General features: G+C 39.9%; 1 protein-coding gene and 1 pseudogene across 1 annotated transcript in view; one reads left to right on the top strand and one right to left on the bottom strand.

The window, feature by feature from the left end:
* Tmem33 (transmembrane protein 33) overlaps positions 1-161 on the bottom strand; it is a 23,507-nt gene extending 23,346 nt beyond the window's left edge. The window contains exon 1 of the mRNA XM_023702808.1: positions 22-161. Within this exon, the coding sequence (XP_023558576.1) occupies positions 22-66 (45 nt within the window). The 5' untranslated portion in view covers positions 67-161. The remainder of the gene's footprint in view (positions 1-21) is intronic.
* LOC101579640 overlaps positions 1-1,041 on the top strand; it is a 14,798-nt pseudogene extending 13,757 nt beyond the window's left edge.
* Positions 1,042-20,809: the final 19,768 nt, after the last annotated feature.

Below are 20,809 nucleotides of genomic sequence, written 5' to 3'. Positions count from 1 at the left end.
GAGATGACCCTGCCCACTCACCACAGCGCCCGCCCCTTGGGGGCCGTTTGGGGTCGTATCAGCCATGGGAGACCAATTCGCGCCTGCGACGCTGTAATCGCCGGGAGAGAAGAAAGAAGTGACAGAACGTCAGCGCTGGGGCCACGACCCGGGTAACCGGCTTGCCCGCCGCGCCGTGCAGGAACTTCGAGACTCCAGAGAGCAAGGTTTCGCCGGACCCGCTGCAACGCACTGCCCAGAGACACCCACAGCGGCCGGGATATACCTGTCCCGCACCGCCGAGACCAAAGCAGGCTTTCTAGAAAGACCGAAGCGAAGGCGGAGCTTTGGCAAGGCCGTAAAGGACCGCCCAGTGCTGCCGGCTCCCGGTTACTGCCGACCTCGGAAGTACTCCTTTCACTTCCGAGGGCATGAGGCGGTGACGGTGAGGGCAAGCGGGAGTGGCGTCCTGGGGCATGTCGGGAAGTGTAGTTTTTCTCTTCCTTTCGGCTGCATCTCTTTTCCTGAGTCGTTAGATCAGTGAACTAAGAAATAAGACTGGCTAAATTTTGCCTCGTGCGTGGCACAAGGATGATCTTCTCTACCCTTTTCAAACCACAACATCTCTTTAATCCCTAACATAAAGGCCTCGGAAGCATTTTTGATCTCTCCTTCTCTTGCTTGCTAACTATTTCTCAACTTATACAAATTTTTCAACAGGCCAGATGAAAGACCCGGATCCCAGGCTGGGGAGGAATGGGCGGATGGTTCTGCAGATGAAGGCTTAAATCCGAGATCATGGCAAAACATCTGAAGTTCATTGCCAGGACTGTGATGGTACAAGATGGGAACGTGGAAGGTACATACAGGACACTAAACAGAATCCTCACGATGGATGGGCTCATTGAGGACATTAAGCAACGAAGATATTATGAAAAGCCTTGCCGCCACCACCAGCGGGAAAGCTACAAAACCTGCCAGCGGATATACAACATGGAAATGGCTTGAAAGATCAACTTCTTGATGAGAAAAAAACGTCCAGATCCATGGGAGGGCTGCTGAAGCCTGTGGGTAGGAGGCTCACATCCAGTTTGTGTCTCCACGTCTTCTTCCTTGAAACTCATTTTGTTATCTTTGTAGTAAACTCATATATATGCAAAAAAATTAAAAAAAATTTTTTTTCAACAAATCTTACACAGCCTGCTGTATAGCAGGTTCTCTGTTTAGCTTGGAGGGTGAAAAGAAGATATGACACAAATTGAATGAGAAACACACAAGTAAGCGAAATCACAACATAAATTCTTAGAATATGGTCAGAAGCTGAGTTAATCTCAGGAAGTACAAGGTGCCTCCGTAGGTTTCCAGGAAATGATAATTGTGGCCATATATCATGAAGGACAAGAAGTTGGGTGACAGCACAGGGGATTTCAGACAGGAACAGAAAGTGCAAGAAGTAATAGCCCAGAGATCGAGTTCAGTATGAGCAGAAAAAGGGACAAGTCAGAGAACTATAAAAAGATTTGGGTTAGAAAGGCAGGAAGGGTTGTGCTAAGCAAAGAATGTGAACTTGATTTTGTACCAGAGTCATGGTGCAACTTTAAGCAGAAGTTTAGTATCCTCAGATTTAGAAAAATCACTCTTTAACAACAGAGTTGAAAATGATCAGAAGGGAAGCCAGGAGATTTCTTGGGAGAACATTATGTTCATCTAGAAGGGAGATTTTCGACTAAAGCAGTTTGGGAAGGAAGAGAAAAGATTACGTGGAGGTAACTTTCAAGATTCTGTAACTAGACGTGTAGCAGAGAGAAGGTAATTTGCTGAGTCTTACAGGGGAGGTGTAGAGAAGAATGCATTACAAGAGCAGTGCAGGGCCAGAGAGGTAGCTCAGGGGACTAAGCGCCTGCTCAGGCAAGTGCAGGAACCAGGGTTCGATGCCGGCACCACGCTGAGCCAGCCTGACCGGTCCGGGTGTGGGGCGTGGTGTGGCATGCCTCTAATCCCAAGATGCATAATGAGACCCTCTGCCAAGTACACACACATTAAAACAAACCACGTGAGCAGAGCCTTGAGCAGCCCATGTGCAGCCTGCTGCAGCCCAGAAGTCAAATGGTGCTCTCTTAAAATGCTGTTGCCCAAATTCAGGCCTTTGCTTTCCCTCAATAGTTATTTAGTTCGTATTTTAGAGTACTTATGACTTTCTAAAAGTTCTTATAATTATTTGTCTGTCAGTTCATGTGTGTTCATGCATATGCCAGGTCAAAGAACCATAACAAAATGCTATCCTTTTCCTCATAGGTATAGACTAGAGGCTTGAAAGTTCAATTTATCAGTGATGTGGGCTTCATTTTGTGGCTTTTTCTTTTGGCTTGAAGGGAGCTGCCATTTTGCTGTGGCTCAGAAGATGCATGGGGGTGGGGAATGTGTTTGATATCTCATAATGATTATGACCTTATTTACCTGCTAAATATCCTATTTCCAAAAATTAGGGGTTAAGACTTCAACATAACAACTTGGGAGGTAGGGTGGAGGATACAACTCTGTCCATAGCAGCAATAGGGGTGTGTGTGTGTGTGTGCGCACGCATGTGTTACAAAGATACTATAATTATAAAAATATTTAAGATATAAAATATTCTCTATTGTAAATTACATATAGCTAGTTGATTCACATAGAATGCATTTTTGAAATTTTTGCTGAACATAGTAATGTATAGTTATAACTCATGAACAAGCATAATTCCATGATTGTTTGATATTTTTGTTAAAGAATAAGGTGACAGTGAAGCAACTAAGACATATATTAGAACTTCATTCATGTAACTATGGTGTGATCAATTCTTTACTAAGTTAAATACCAACTTTTGAACATTGGATGAATATTTACTCAAAAGCTTGGGGATCCTATTCAGAATGTAACACCTACAGACATAGCACATTTTAAAATGTAATCTTTATTACTAACATTTTCTCCATTACTTTTATTGTGAGGACAACCAATTAAATAGCAGTCAAGCCTCAAGTCCTGGTTCATAGTGTTTGGTGACATTTCCAAGATTAAGTACTCCCACTGTGACCTTTTTCAAACTATAAACATAATGTCACTGAATGTGGCGCCAGGAGAGAGTACCCATAGCACACCACTACACAATCACTATTTCCATCATATAGTTATAATGGGGACAAATAACCTCCAAAGAATGGATGATGGTCGGATGTAAATGGATAATGGTAAAAGTAATCAAGAATTGATGAGCTTTAAATAGTTATTATCTTTGTTTTAATATAACAGAGGCTTTTTCAAGGTCAGTGAAGACTGAGGACAAAGGAGAACCTGTACTGTAACATCCTGTAACTCAATTGTGCCCCAAATTTTCTGATCAAGGAGATTATGGAGCCACAGAGGAATGTGACTGATGATGTAGAGTGTGCCTAAGGAGAGTCACATGGAGAGAAAACATTCTCTCAGGCTTTCACAGAGCAAATTGGTCAAGCAATGACTGTGACTCATCCACATGGCTGACACTGACAAAGGATGTACAAAGTGTGGTACAGAGTTGCAGGATAAATCCTGAGAGGACTTGACTGACCTTATCAGATACAAAAGTAACATAAGTCTTGCTTTATCTTGGCCTTAACCATCCAGCAGAAAAGTATACAAATGAGGTATATAAAGTAAAGCCATATTAATATGCTGAGCTGTAAAAGGCTCTAGTCAACAACTTCTGTGGATAACCCACTACTATTGTGGACTACTGGACTGTGTTGGATTCTTTTGCTGAATTCAAACATCTATAATATTCAGATGCCAATAGAATACCCATCTCTGATAGGACTAAACAAAAAAAGGGGATACAAAGGAAGGACCATTTTGTATTTGTATATTCAGAATAGTTATGACAGATATACAGCTACTTTCGCTTAATTCAATGGGAAGAATGATTTGTAGTAATAGTGTTTGGACAGGATATCCTGTCTGCTTCTTGTACTATGGATAACCACTAAGAAGATAAAAATGTACAATGTATTAATTATTGAAGCTGTCCTATTTATCAGCTTTGAAACTGTCTCATTGATATTTGTTTGTCAATAAAATAAAATAATATAATATAAAAAATAACATAACAGAGGCTTATACAATTGGAGTTTTTAGTAATAGCTATACATACCAACCAGTTTACAAAAGTGCTAAAAATTGAATAATCAGCTCTTGTAAGCCAATACAAGCTGACTGCATTGTTCCACTGTGTTCCTTCATTCAAGAGATTCTTTCAGCCCTTTCCCCTACTTCTTTCAGGTAGTGGAATTCTCCTTAAACTTTAATGATCTCATGCCCACTGCTCAGTTACACTATCTCTAGTATTTTCTTCTTATCTGTCAGGGACCACAAGTTACAAATTGAGTCTAGAGTACGCCCAGCTGACCTCGTCCTGCGTTTTGATCCAGATTGACACGAACAAATTTCCTGCTTTCTTCTGGTCACAGCTGATGCCTTACTGCTCGGACACTGCAGTGTTCATAGGGCAAGATAAGACCTGCTGAGAGAGGAGAATCCTTAAAGAAGTGTAGCAACAACAGTGAAAAACTTCCCCTGGGGAAGCTAAAATTTCTTATTGCTGCTGGTCTCATCCTTGCAGCAATACTTTGTTCTTCCTACTAGCCCACAGCAATCACACTGTTCTTGGAATCACTCACTATGCCTGCCCAAGCACTACCTAATACAATAGTGACTAGCTGGAGAGCTCTCAACTTCACCACTCTGAGGCACTGACTCCCCACTGTCTTGTATTTCATCTTTTTGTTCACATCCATCATACCTCTGTGGTTCTGTGCTCTCGTCAAGGGTCTTAATTTTAGACTGGGCGTGGTGGTGTGCGCCTGTAATCCTAGTGCTTGGGAGGCTGAAAGCAGGAGGATCACTATGAGTCTGACCTGTGTAGTGAGACCCTGCAGACCCTGTACTAAATACAAAAAGAAAAAAAGTCTTAATTTTTCTGAAAGGGAATACAAGAAATTATTAATGAGGAATAGAACAGATTGGAGGACTTTTGGCCCACAGCCTAATATACTCTATTTGTAATTTAAAATTTTTAAGCTAGTCAATTTAAAAATAAATATATTAAAAATTGGTCAGAAAATTGTTCTATGAATATTAGAAAGACTATTGGGTACCATGAATAAATTGATGGCAGAGTATTGATACCTTGCCAGAGACTTAAATTTTTTAATTATTTTACTAATTACAAAGACAAAGCTATATCTTTTCCACAGAACACTGTGACAGTTAAAACCCTAATCAAGGGATGGCTTTCAAAATGTGGAAAAGGAGTGGAAAAAAAACCAGTGTAACAAATTCTTAAATTTTTAGGAAAACTTTTAGGAAAGCAAAACCAGGAAATTTATGGCTCTTCCCATTCCACTAAAAGTATTAAGCCTAGTATATCTTTAAGAAAATCTTTTTGTGTTCCTAGTGATAGATGTGTGACAGATGTTAATCTTCTATCACGTTTGCTTTAAATTTTTTATAACACAATATTTATGCAGTTAGATAATCCTGTTCATTTTCTAAGTATCTAGAGCTAAAGAGACTGGGTGTGGTGTTGCGATCCTGTAATTCCAGCACATGGGAGGCTGTAAACAGGAGAATCACTAGAGTCTGATCTAGTAGTGAGACCCTGTAGATCCTTCACTAAAATACAGAAAAATAAATAAAAATACCTAGAGCTACTGCTTCACTGAAATAATTGCATTCTTGTTTATTTTTATTATCTCTTTATATATGTATACAATAAGCAATATGAGGTATGGCTATATATATATATATATATTTTTTTTTTTTTTTTTAAGATAGCATTTCTCTATTCCCAGGCTGACCTCAAACTCTTGGACTTAAGTAATCTGCCTGTCATAGCCTCCAGAATAACTTTTGCATTTTTGTTTTGTTTTGTTTTTGTTTATTGATACCAAATCTCTCTATATAGTTCAGACTGGTATTTAACTCACTATGTAACCCTGCCTGGCCTTGAAGTCACAAGATCTTCCTGCTGTAGCCTCCCAAGAGCTGGGATTACAGGCATGTGTCATCTGGCTCCTTATGCATTTTTGAGGGCCACATCACATTTTATCTACCCTTTTTGCAACCTGCCTTTTTCAGTCAACATTGATGTGCTTTCTTTTTCTTCTTTCTCTTTCTGTCTGTCTGTCTGTTAGTCTGTCTGTCTTTTTTTCTGTCTTTCTTTGAGACAAAAATCTCACTATGTAGTTCAGGATGGCCTTAAACTCACTATGGAGCCAGAATAGACTCAAACTCAGGGCGATCCTCCTGCCTCAGCCTTCTTAGTGCTGGGATCACAGGCATGCAAATCACTGGCTAACATTGTGTTTCCAAGGCATACCCAGACCAGTACACATAGGTTTGGTTTATATGTTCTAATTATTCTCTTTATGAATTATCAAAATTAATTTGTACATTATCTTGATTATGGATATTTATTTTTCCACCTATAAATCAATAAACAATATGTGTGACTATTTGTCTAAAGTAGTTACGCAGTTAGAAGTGAAATAGAAAAAAAAGAAGTGAAATAGGTAGGCCATAGTTATCTTCAATTTGACCTATTAAAATAACTTCAAGGGCCGGCCACATAGCTCAGCAGATTAAAGCACCTGCTTAGGCAGATGCAGGGGCCGGCAGTTCGATCCTCAGGACTTCTGTGCCGGCCCCGCCACTGGGGCACTATGAGGCAATTGAGACTGGGTGTGGTGGCACGCGCCTGTAATCCCAGCACTTGGGAGGCTATAAACAGGAGGATCACTACGAGTCCGATCTACGCAGTGAGCCCCTGCACACCCTGTACACCTTGTCCTAAAATACAAAGAAAAAATAATAATAAAATAAAATAACTTCAAATTTACTCTCTTAAGAGGTTGTCTTTTATGACAACTCGCTCTGAAGAGAACTCACTGTGCAAGACCAACGTTAATCCCTTCCAAGAGCAGCGCAGCTGGGGACCTAGTAGCCTCTCATTAGGCCCCATCTCTTGTTGCAACCACCTTTGTTTTCTTTTGTTTTCAGTGCTGAGGGTGTTGACCAGGCAAGCACTTAAATAGTTGAGCTACATTCCTATCTTTCTACTGCTTCTTAATTCTACCACATGCACGATCAAACCTCTAGCACATTAACCCTTAGGGAACAAACCCACAATGTCTACTGTATTTATATAAAATAAATGTGGCTTTTGGTTCCGCCGATCCGCAGCCTAAGAGGCAGTCATGGGGCCCAGCCCAAATGGCACGATTCTGAAGCCCACTTCCACAAGGACTGGCAGCGGCGTGTGGCTACGTGGTTCAGTCTGCCAGCTCCGAAGCTCCGCAAGCACAAGGCCCGGCAGGCAAAAGCGTGCCGCATCGCCTGGCGCCCCACATCCGGACCCATCCGGCCCAACGTGCGCTGTCCCAGGTGCGACACCACACCAAGGTCCGAGCTGGCAGGGGCTTCAGTCTGGAGGAGCTGCGGTGGCCGGTATTCACAAAAAGGTGGCCCGGACCACTGGCCATCTCAGTAGCCCCAAAGCGGTAGAAGAAATCCACCGAGTCCCTGCAGGCCAACGTGCAGTGGCTGAAAGAGCAACGCTCCAAATTCATCCTCTTCTCCAGGAAGCCATCGGGCCCCCAAAAAGGGAGGCAGCTCTGCTGAAGAACTCAAGTTGGCCACCCGGCTGACAGGACCTGTGACACCCATCAGGAATGTCTACAAGAAAGAGAAGGCCCGGGTCATCACCGAGGAAGAAAAGAACTTCAAGGCATTCGCCAGTCTGCGCATGGTCTGCGCCAACGCCCGGCTCTCTGGCACCCGGCGGAGAGCGCCAAGGAAGCCACAGAGCAGGGTGCTGAGAAGAAAAAATAAAGCACTCTTGGGGTCTTGTAATAAATGCTCAGAAAAGCTAAATAATAAAATAAAATAAAAGTGTTGATATTGATTTCATTTGTATTTTCCTGAGTAGCGGTGAAGCTGACCATCTGTTTAGACTTTACTGGTCACTCAGGATTTGTTTTCTGTTGCCTCTTTATTGGTTGTTTGTCTTTTTTTTTTTATTATTATTATCCCATTATTGATTTGTTAAGGTTTTAAAATTTTTTTGTTAAAATTATGTTTTTATACTAGCTTCTCATTATATGAACTGAAAATTTTCCTTCTCTTCCAAAGATGATTAAAATATTAAATTATTATGAGGAAGGGGTGAGGAATAATCTATCCTGTAAGCATAAACCCCAAACTGAGCTAGAAACTGGCTGATCCATGGCTCTGTAAAGCAGTTAAAGTGAGTTCAACATGAAAGAGGTACAAGCCAGATGGTTTTTCAACGGGTTCTTGATTCTCTTGCCCAATTTATGAAAGATGATGTACTCAATTAAAACTTATACTAATAGGTTAACTTAGTTGTACTAAATCAACTTAATTATATCAATCTAACAATTAGGTTCTTTTCATTTCACTCTTCTCCTGCATTCTCAGATGTGCTAAATCTAGATGGAAAAGATCACACACACAGATCCACAATCAAAATTCTATGAAGATTTCTAAGAAAAAATATCTTGTTTTGAGCAGATAACAATAAATAACACATTAGATTTTTTACTCAAGTTAGAAATCTGTTTTAGTTTTAGTAACAGATAGATTATCTCCTAGATAATTTTTTTTCTGTCTTCTCCTGGAACATAAGCATCACAAAGGTAAACTATATTTTCTCATTTCTTGTTGTTCACTCATACTTAAACAGAATGTCTGAATTCTAGGACTAAGTTTTAGGCAATTTAGCAATAGTATAAAATATACTGAGGCCATAGTAGAAGAAATTGAAGCAGCTTTGATAAAATACTTGTTTGGCTAACAGATATCAGTGGTAAGTTTCAAATAGTAAACGCAGTGACACCAGGTTGGGGACGTTACTGAGTGGTAAAGCACTTGCTTACCATGCTCCACGGCCCTAGGTTTTATCCCTACCCAGAACCAACCAACCAACCAACCAACCAACCAACCAACCAACCAACCATAATACAAATGCAATGATATCTACCATTTTTTCCTTTGCAAAAAATATGAATATGTTTTGTGTTACACTGTGTTATACTTGTGAATGGTAAATATAATGTATGGATCATTGGGATTTATCTTTTTTTTCTAATATATGTCTTTATTTTTTATTTATTTATTTATTTTTTGTAGTACCAGAGATCAAACTCGGGACCTTATGCTTGCCAGGCAGGCATTTATGCCACCGAGCTATATCTCCAACCCCTTTACCTTCTTTCTTAGTCATTCTTAATTGTAATAAGACAACTTCTCAGACATGGGGTTTTTTACTTGTGAGTCTCCCGATTGCAAATATAACAATCCCTTCATGTATGAAGGCTTTGTTTCTGAAGTTCCATGTAGCTGCAGTCAGTCATGGTCCATAAATATTAAGTTGAATATTGCAGAAGAAATAAACAATTTGTGAGTCTTACATTGAACACTGTTTTGAGTAGCACAGTGAAAGCTTGTGCCAACCTACTTTGAAATGAGACAAATGAACCTCTTTCTGACATATCAGGAGATCAATAGGTGCTATGTCACAGAGCCTATATCATTTTCTTCAGGACAATAAAAATCATCTCCCCACAATGCACTGTATCATCTCATATCATCACAGAGAAAAGAGTGAATACAGTACAATAAGATATTGCAAGTCACTGCATTCACAAAATTTACATAGTGCATCAGGATAATTGCTTTATATTAGTTGTCGTTAATCTCTTACTATGCCTAATTTATAAATTAAATGTTATCATAGGTGTGTATGTATAGAAGGGTTTAGTGTTATTTGCAGTTCCAGGCATCCATTGAAGACATGGGAATAATATATCCCTCAGTAATAGGGCTGGACTAGAACAAAGGATTATACCCAGTAGAGACAAGGAAATCAAAATAAGGCAAATAAGACTATAGGTAGATGATCTTTTAGTGAACCCATGACTAGATTTAGCAGTCCAATTGATATTAAAGAAATTCATTTTCCTCTCTGATTTCCTCTCAGTTAACTTCATTGTCAATCAAACTGATTCTCCTTTTCCTTAAACTCATATTTCACTGGAATAGCAAGACCACTCCACAGAAAGTGTCTTTGCTGATACTTTCAAATAATTATGCAGAAAAAAAATCAAATAATTATCCAGGATTTATTTTCCTTTACAAAAGTTTTGGCTCGGGGTTGGGGAGATGGCTCAGTGGAATAAGTGCTTACCTAGCAAGCGAAAGGGCCTGAGTTCAATCCCCAGTTCCACAGTTTTGGCTCATGAAAATTCTTGAACCAACTATTTGGCTTAAGACACAGGCAGTAAAGTCTGTGCCGTTCTTGTTTATAAGGAGGGGTTCTGGCTATTGTTTTCATTGTGAAAAGAATGATTTATAGATGTCCAGAAAAACAAAAATGATACAACTCAACTACAATCTGTGTGTCTGTGTGTCTGTCTGTCTCTGTGTTTCTCTGTTTTTGTTTTTCTCTGTCTTTTCTGTCCCATCCATCTGTCCATCACTGTCTGTGTCTTTCTCTGTCTCTGTTATTTTGCAACTGGAGATTGAACCCAGGTTAATGCTGAGCTACAACCCAGCCTCTTTGCTTTTATTTTTTAACATTGATAGAAGGTCTTCCTAAATTACCCAGGCTTGTGTTGAATTTTCAGTCCTCCTTCCTCTGGCTCCTGATTAGGTGGGATTACAGCCATATGTTACAATGCCCAGCCAATCATCATTTTTTATTTGATGTTTTTCATGTATCTTTGCATTTTTCAATGACTCTCAATTGATTTCTATACAATCAATGCCAATTCTTAAATGATATGTAGCTTATTTTAGTTGAAGATAAGAAAACTTCTGATATAACACAAGCCCGGAAACTGAAGCAGTTGGCTACCAACAGCCCATTCATTCCCCTTGACTAGAAATTGGCTGAGGGAGTAAAAACTAATTCCAGATTATTGATGACCTGGCTCTGCCCAATTTTCAAGGGAGATACTATGCACCATCAAGTCATGAGTTTGCTCATTTCTGCCTCAGCATTGATTAATAATCCTGTGGTTGGATCCAGAGTCTTTCCAATTGCTAAGTGCTGAGTCACTCATCTTAGAAAAAGTACAATCTTGCTTTTCTTTGCTGCCTGAAAAGTAAGCTCAATACACTCTGTAGGGATAGCATAAGTACTAGATCTTACTTTATAAAATTTATTCTTTCAAGATTTGTAATGTATGAAAAAAACTTACTTTCACTAGAATGCTAAGACTGGAGAATACATTTATCACACACCTAGAACCTTGGTTTTTGATAAGTAAACTCTACAAATTATGCATAACTTATAGCATTATAAGTAATTCTAATCCATTATGCTAAGTTTTCAATGTTGCTAGAATAAATAAGAACAAATTTGTCAACTTGAAACAACACAGATACATTATTTTAGAAGTGTTGGAAGTCAGAAGTCTCCCATAGGTCTTGCTGGGCTAAGATCAAGGTTTGCAGTGCTATATTCCTTTCTGGAGGCTGTAGGAGAGAGCCCCCTTGCCTTTTCACCATTCAGCAGTCCTCCTATTCCTTGGTTCTCAGACCCTGTCTCCATCTTCAAGTCTGGTACTGCTGTATCTTCCTGACCACTCCTCCATGGTCACAGAGCCTCTGCCTCTTCTCTGTCATCTTATTCTGCTGTTGTCTTCCCAGCGTTGGGTATTGAACCCCAGACCTCATGAACGCTAGGCAAACCTGGTATCTCTGAGCTACAGCCCCAACTGGTTAGCATCCATTTGCAACCATAATCCTCCTTGGCCACGTAACCTGACATACTCACAGGTGTTGCTTTTTTATTTTTTCAGTACTAGTGGTTGCACTCCAGGCTGTGGTTGCACTAGTGGTTGCACTCCAGACAGTGGTTGCACTGTCACTATGTTACACACTGAGCTCCACTTGATATTCTGCCTACCATATCTATAGACATGCAAATAAATTTTGGTGGAAATTTAGTTGACTTTTCTACCTAACTAGTCCATTTATAAATTCACTTCAAGGATTTGTTAATTCACTTCAATGCATTTTACTCTACATAATTTTGTATTCTTTGATTTCTCCATTTAACAAGTGTTAGTACCTTCACCAGTTCCTTCATTATGTAATGAGCTAGATAAAATCTTTTTTTTTTTTTTTTTTTTTTAGAACTGGGGATTGAACTCAGGCCCCTGCACTGGCCAGGCAAGCTCTTATTCCACTGAACCATCTCCCTGACCCCTACATAAAATCTTTGACCTGTGTTATTTTATATACAAGAGAAAAAAATTACATATATACACATATATTATATCCTAGAGCTTCCGAAATGGAAGGTATCTCGCTCACACTTTCTTCTACCTTCTCATAAACATCAGCATGCACAGGAATTGGATGTGGCAGGAGATGGACTGTAATGGCTTTTGGCTGAAAGTCAGAGATCAAGTTTCTTCCCTCTGACACTTGAAACACAACTTTATGCCTCAATCAATACAAGTGAATTGTTCAAAAGTGCCTGTTTATCATTCTAACTGGATCTTAGAGAAATTCTTCAGTATCCTTCTTAAAAGGAAAGCTGTCAAGCAGCTCCAACCCTTCCTCCAGTCATTGACCCACAAATAGTGTCTTGCAAGATGAAGTGAAAATTTTAAGTATTTCTACATTAAGGGTAAAGTACCCTGTTATTCTTTACAAGGATATTAGAGAGTTCTCCATTCTGAAATATAGCGATCACCCTAGCTCATTTTCACATCAGATACCTCTGTTCACCCTGATAGAATAGCTTACTCTAAACTCTACTCTGTCTATTGAAACAAAGCAGAAAACAGGTAAAACATCAAACATCAATGTAAGGGCCAGGGATAGAGTATGGAACCTACAAGGAAGTAGGAGACGATGAACTTAATACTTGAGTATTACCCATTCTAAATCCCTCTCATTTGTTACTTTATCATAGAGGAACTAGACAACTCTATGGAGCAAGATCATAGTACCTAGGTGTAATTAACAAAATTTCATTGAAATATGGGCTGGGGAGATGGCTCAGTACAATAAGCACTTGCCTGGCAAGCACAAGGGCCTGAGTTCAATCCCTAGTTTTGTCAAAAAAAAATTTCATTGAAATAAAAATGTGAGTAAATAGTAATAATATATGTGTTATGTATCACATAACAGGATTTGTAGGTATGTTAAAAACCTGAAAAAGTCAGTTTTAGGTGCCAGGTGATTTTTAAATATATTTATGCTTTTGATCAAAGTCCAAACGAGTTACTGTTTACTCTTATTTTTTCTATAATTTAGATCTCTCTGGGGCTGGTGAGATGGCTCAGTGGTCTAAAGCACCTACTTACAACAAGTTTAGCAAAGCACAGGGACCACGGTTCGATCTCCCAGCACCACACGCCAGCCCGCCCCGCCCCCTGGTGGGCTGAGCTGGCCACACACACACACACACACACACACATAAATAAATAAAATTTAAAAAAAAAAATAGGTCTTTCTGCTAGTGAAGGTTTGGTATTTTAATTTATTTACTTTTAAAGATTTATTTATTTATTTGGTACAGGGTCTCCTTATGCAGCTCGGACTCATAGTGACCTCCAGTCTCAGCCTCCCCAGAGCTGGGATTACAGGTGTGCACCACCTCACCCAGTTTCAGTGGCTGGCATGACGTGGGGCCAGCACGGCCCCACAAACTTGGGTCCAGAGATCGAACTTGGATCCTTGAGCTTGCCAGGCATTTAACACACCAAGCTAACTCCCTGGCCTCCTGTTTGTATTTTTAAATGATAGATTTACTATGTATTAATAATTTTCATTATTAAAATAATATGTGCTTTGTTATGATTTCTATCTAGCCGTTCCCCCAACATCTCAGGTGCTCATGGTGGGGCTTTGGGTGTTGGGGATCGTGGGGGGCCTGATATTTGTCAGTGGATTAGTCTGCTTTCTGGGTCATGCTGCCATGTCCCTCTGCCATGCCACCCTGCCTTGGAGCAGCCAACTGTGGCCTGAAGCTTCTACAGCCTGCAAGCCAAAGCAAACCTTTCCTCTTTTAACTTGCCAGGGTCAGTTATTGCGTCTCAGCCAGGAGAAAGTGACTGAGAGAGATCTCGGCACCAGAGAGGTGGACTTGTTGCTGCGATGCTACCCAACCATGTGTTTCAGAAGCCTCTAGAAGTGGTTTGTCAGAGGATTTGAAATACCAGCTGGAGTGACAGCCCTAGAGCGCTGCACACTGAGTTTGCTGGAGACTGATCAGAACTCAGAAGAGCAGTAGGCAGGGAAGAAGGGAGACCACAATGGAGGCCAGAAGAGGCTTCAGGTGGGAACAAGGACTCTACTGCCAGTTGGACTACAGATCTTGTGTGTTATGCTCTGGCAGAAAACTTGTCTACTTTCATATCCTAAGAATTTTCAGGCAACTGAGATCAAGGACTAATTAATTTTTTTATGTTTTATGTTTTTGGTACAGGTTTTGGCTATGCAGCTCAGACTCATAGTAGTCCTCCTGTCTCAGCCTCCCCAGAGCTAGGATTACAGGTGTGCTCCACCATGCCCAGTTTTGGTGGCTGGCTCAGTGTGCCCAGGGGTGGGGCTGGCACAATATTGGTACCAGGGATTGATCTGGGTCCTTGTGCTTGCCAGGTAGGTGCTTAGCCACTGAGCTATCTCCCTGGTCCCAGTAATGGACTAATTAATATGACAGAGAGAATTTCAAGGCAGCCAAATATTCAAGCTATGGCCTGGATACAGTTGGGGACTATTAGCCAGATTTACCTTGAGAATCCAGAGCAAAAGGCATAACTGAATGACTTTAACTATTTACTAGTCCAACTATTTAAATACAAAGTGACCAAAATTTATATGCTTATTCATTAATTTTTATAAGATGATATAACAGGAAATATAAAAATGACAACTTCATCAAATTTATTCAATAATATAAGGGCCAGGGATATAGCTCAGCGAAGGATAGGGATATAGCTCAACAGCATAAGTGCCTGCCTGGCAAGCACAAGGTCCCAGTTCCCTGGTGCCACAAAAAAAATATTCTTTGTGTATGATAAGGTATATCTTAAAACATTCAATACACGATGCAATGTTGTAATCTCTACAGTAGTATCTAGTCTGTACTTTAATTATTTTTGTATTATTGTGTTTCCATTTTGTACTGTAAAAGAATATCACTGAATCCTGGAGAAACATAAAAGTTATATCTAATGTACTTATGATAAGAGTTTTATAAGTTGTAGCACAAGATTAAAGGTTATTTTTCACAAATAATACAAAATAGTAGTAGAAAATAACCAGAACCTATTATTAGATTTCACTAGAACAAACATCAAACATCAAACAAACATCAAAAAGCTATGCAACATTCTAAATTAAAAAGTATGCAAAAAGTAGTTCATATGAAAAAAACAGATGAATGAGTGTATCTTGTGCAAACAAGAATCACTGGTTGAAATGACCCCTCCTGGAGTATTGCTTGTGACAGTCAGTATGCAGTAAACAACTGCATTGCTCAGGGTAAACTGCTAATAGTTGAAAGTTATAAGATTGACCCAAAAGGAGGATCCAATAAAACAGCCTGCAGAGATGAAGTAGAGGAGACCTTGTTTGCTAAAATTATTAGCATTAAAAAGAAACCAAGTGCCTCAGATCTGGACAATACAAGGGCATGGGAGGAATCTGAAAGATCTGATCATTTATAGACTTAAGGTTGGGAAAGTGAAAGTCTTTGTTTTGAGATAGAAAGAACCCAGGGCTTTGTACTCTACAAGGGGTGGCAGCCCAGGGAATCAGAAATGATTCCCCAGGATTCAGTTTACCATGCCCGGCCATCTATGTACTCAGAGCCCTCTAGCAGCCACCAGTAAGATGCAAATGGCCCACTGGTGGCAGACCACAGAGTTATCCATATGGTGCTGGCTGTATGCACTGGAAGAAGGCAAGGCTTGGGGGTGGGGCTCATAGAGGCTTCAATCCAGATTTCAGAAAGTCTGGAGGCCAGGCAGGGTGCCCCAGTGAAGGCAGTTCCTGAGACTGTGAGGGCAAAGTCCAGGCAGTGGGGACCCCAGTTTCTGGAAAAGCCAAGAACGTGGAATAGCTTTCTGACTGACTTTGTCAGTGACGCTGCAATGAGCTTCCACACCTTCAACTTTCAAATGCTGCTGGATCCTGCAGCTCACAAATGGCCGTTTTGTATCCTACTCTGATCTGAGAGAGGACTCTCATGGCCCTCTTTCAGTTCTCATCCTGCGAGACTACTTCACAAGTCCCTTGTATAATCGTATATATACAGTGATACCTCCATCATGGAACTCAATTCATTCCAAATTCACTTTGGAGCACTGAAATTTTGAAAACTGAAAACTTTTTTCTCACAAGAAATAATGGAAAACCAAATAATTGGTTTTGAGACCCCAAAATTACACTTATAAATTCATTTTTTCCAAGACTTTAACAAATTTCACAGTGCTTTTTTTTTTTTTTTTTTTTTTTTGAACTCTATTGTGGTTCTCACAGTTTTCCTCTTAGCTTCAGTACTGGTTTCACTTTATTTGGAGCAGTGGTTATACTTTATGCAAATAAATTCCAAAAAACAAAAGCACAATGACACGTGTTTGAATACACTAACACAAGCACTGTATGTTTTCTGGGTGGGAGAGGAACTCAGGCTGAACCATCACTGTCCATGGCGAGATGTGGTGCATGACTAACTCTTGGTCTGCACAAGTTTTTTCAAGACAGATTTTTAGTTTGACTATCAATCTAAGTTATGAACACTGAGCAGATGTGTTTGAACTTTGCTGTTCAAGTAGGGGAATGTTTGTGCTTGGAGTTGCTGGATAACCAAGGCATCACTATATTTTGTATTAAATATGTTCCTCTAATAAACCTAATTAATACAGTTCTTGGTACCAAAGAAGTATGGTTGTTACCTGACAACATGGGTTAGAAGCCTCTGAACTAGTTCATGGGAGGAGCCTGGAAAGGATGGGGATGTGGCTAAGGAAGCCCTAGAATGCTATAAGCTGGGCTTGTTAGGAGATTCAGGTCCAAAAACCAGAATGCTGATAGAAATCCAGATGGTAAAAGCCGGGCTCAGGAGGTTTCAGCTGGAAACAAGAACTCCACCGGCATTTGGACTTGAGAGCATCCGTGTTATGCTCTAGCAGGAAATTTGCCTACATTTTGCTTACATCTGAGACTTCACAGGAGACTGAGGGAAATAGGCTAATTAATCTGGCAGAGAAAATTTCAAAGAACCCTAATGTTTGGACTATGGTATGACTACAGCTCACTGCTTTAGGAAGATTTACACTGAGAAATAGGAGCAAAAATCCCATCTAAAATTTTTTCAGTTTTTCTAGAAAAGAGAAGCCTGCAAACTTGGAACAGAGAAGATCTTGGTTGCTAAAAATATTACCATTAAAATGAAGCTAGCCCATAAAGAATGGCTATCATCAAGAAATCAAATAATAAAAAAATACTGGTGAGGCTGTGGGAGAAAAAAAGGAAGACATCTACATTGCTGGTGGGAGTGTAAACTAGTACAGATCCATTATGGAAATCAATATAGAGTCCTCAAAAAACTAAAACTAGGGCTGGATATATAGCTCAGTGGCATAAAATCTGTCTAGCAAGTACAAGGTCCTGAGTTTGTTTCCTGGTACCATAACCTAATTAACTAACTAACTAAAATAGAAATTCTATATGACCCAACTTTCCCCTACTAGGAATCTTCCTGAAAGGGTTCAAAACATCATATTACAAGGTTAGATGCACACTTATGCTTATAACAGCACAATTCATAATAGCTAAATCTGAAAAGCAGCCTGCATGTCCACAAACAGATGAAATGAATAAATAAAATGTGGTATTCATACACAATAGTGTTCTACTTTGCTGTAAATAAAGGTAAACTTGAATCAACTGTGGGAAAATGGATGCATTGAGACCATGAGGCTAAGTAAAATAAGTTGTACACACAGTTTATATATTGTATGGTTTCTCTTATATGACTAGCCTAAAGTATGCACAAACAAAAGAGAAAAATGAAAGATAGGGAGACAGAGAGGTAGATCTTTTGCAAACAGATTGAGTGATGGAGGGGAGGAGGAGTATGGAGGGCAATGGGGATGCACAAGGAATTAAGGTGTATCATATACATATACCAACTACTCACAATGAATACACTAATAAAAATATGCACCAATAAAACAATTTTTTTGAAGGGTGAGTTAGGAGGATCATCATGAGTTCAAGCCGGACTGGGTTACATGAGCCAGTTCAAGGCCATCCTGCACTACATAGTAAAACCCTGACTCAAACAAACAAAAAAAAAATTTTTTTTTAAGAAGCGCAAGTATTTTGTAGCAAGAGATGCTTTGAGGGTAGCAGGAAGACTCTGCCATTTGCAGAGTCAAAGGTGCAAAATGAGAGACTTTGTTCTGAGAAGAGAACATCAGGGTACTAGCCACCTAGGCAATTGTTTCCCTGAGATTTGGTTCATGGTGTTCAGCCACTCAGACACTGGGAGGCCTCTATAACCATGATCCAAGATGGCCCAGCTACTACTGTAGCTGGCATCATCCAGATGGTTCTGGCTTCATGGGCAGGCAGAATGTGAAAGCCATGAGGTTAGGTGTCTGCCAAAATTTGAGAAGAAGGCCTCAGAAGGCAGCGTGTAAAGCTGTGAATGTGAAGCCAAAAGTACAGTGAAGACCCCATTAAGTTGGAAAATTCAGGAATATGAAATGTCTGCTGAGGAAAGTTACAGGCTGTGAGCAAAGCCACCCTAAGAGAGAGGCTATGGGAGCTTCAACAGGTAGTGCTCGAGGAGCAGGGCCTCCCAAAGTCTTTGGAGTTCACATCCTGTCACAACTTGTCCAGGACACTTTACATAGAACTACAGGATTTAATGTTTATCTGCTGGGTTTTGATCTTGCTTTGGTCCCATTTACTTCTATTTCCCTAGGTTTTTTTTTTTTACTTTTTGAATGGATTTGGTTACTGGTATCATCGTAGGTTTTAACTTGGAACTGTTAAAAATTTGGCAACTTTTAGAGATGGGTTCAATATATTTTGCTTAATGAGATAGATATGTGTCTTTTTAGGCAAAGGGATAGCATGCTATGATTTGTATCTTGATGCTCCCCCAAAGCCTCACATGTTCAGAATTGATTCTGGTTGAGGGAGGGCAGTTCCTGAGTGCATGACTTAAAGGAAATATCTCCTTTCCCGTCGCCTCCCTTGTCCATCTGCTCCCTGGCCCATGTTCTGTGAGCAGTTGCCCTCTGTCTAGACCCTTTCAATCTTGTTTTCTGCATTCAAGCCTGCTGAACACAGTTTGTAACTTTGGAAACTGCAAGCCAGAAACAAAACTTCTTTGGAGGTATAGAATATTGTGTTTCGGAGACAAGGAAAGTGACTAAGATACAAGTTTAATGCCATGAACCTTTCTCAGTTTTCTTCTAAGAGTTTTATAGTTTTAGCTCTTGTGTTTAGGTCTTTGACCCTCAAGAGATATTTATTAAGCACTTAATCTACTTACAGAACTAACTTACTGAGGAATCACCAACAGCAACAAAAGAATGGTTAAGTCTTTCTTCTAATCTACTAGGCAAAGCATGAAAATTAATACAAATAAAAAAAGAACACATGCACTTAAAAATGACAACCAGGTCCTTTGGGAATGATCAAAGGAACTACAAGTGAGGGAGCATTTCATAGGTGGGATTTGAGCGAGAACTCAAAATATATTTATAATTTGGATTTATGGACATGAGATAGGAGAGCATTCTAGATGGAGAGCATACTGTAGGCCTGCATGGAGACCAGTAGTGTTTTCTAGGCTAAAGTGTTGGGTTTGCATAAAGGAAGAACAACAGCTATAACTGAAAATATAGTTTGATGCATGCATGAGAGAGAACAAACCAAGTAAAACTTAAATGCTAAACATCCCCAATACAAGGGTTCGAGACTACCCTTCTCTCCTGTTAGTGAGCCATAGTGGCTGTAGAAATTTTTGTGATCCACCAAAAAAAGTTTACTTGCACATACATGTAGTTTTGGTTTCATGGGAAACAGGTGGTCCTAGTAACTTTATTACATAGGTAAATTATTTAGTTACATTAAGATATTCTGAGAGGCCAGGGAGATGGCTCAGTGGAATAAGTGCTTCCCTGGCAAGCTCAAGGACCTGAGTTCAATCCCTGGTTCCGCAAAAAAAAAAAAAAAAAAAAAAGGACATTCTGAGATGGAGATTGTAGCTCAGTGGTTGGGAGCTTCCTCAATGATGTGAAGCCTAGGTTCAAAGCCCACTACGGGGGGAGCGGGGGGGAGAGACATTCCGGTGTTGGTGTACTGGTGACTTATGAGAATATTCTTACATTCACTATATGAATTTACCAGCACGATGATATGATGGTACAAGAGCAGAGGCAATTTGCACAGGACCAACATCACCTGCAGTAAGGGAAACCTAAAATATGTGGAGTTAGAGTCTGATCCAGGGAAGCTTCTAATTACCCAAAAAGTAAAACTGCAACTGAAGGATCGCATTTTCATGAAGACCTAGTAAAGTGGGAATTTCTCTCAGATCAGCAATACATTGAACAAGGTAGCATTTATAATAAAAAATATACTACTGTGGCTTGCTAAATAAACTAATCAATAAAGAGGGATAAACGATATGAGTGGTTTAGGAAAACATTTGCATTTCTCTTTCTTGAGAATATATGCAGTGTATTATTTG

Source organism: Octodon degus, unplaced genomic scaffold, assembly GCF_000260255.1.
Source record: "Octodon degus isolate 3935 unplaced genomic scaffold, OctDeg1.0 scaffold00158, whole genome shotgun sequence".
Lineage (NCBI taxonomy): Eukaryota > Metazoa > Chordata > Mammalia > Rodentia > Octodontidae > Octodon > Octodon degus.
The sequence above is the reverse complement of the archived record's forward strand: the minus strand, read 5'-3'. Positions and strand labels throughout refer to the sequence as shown.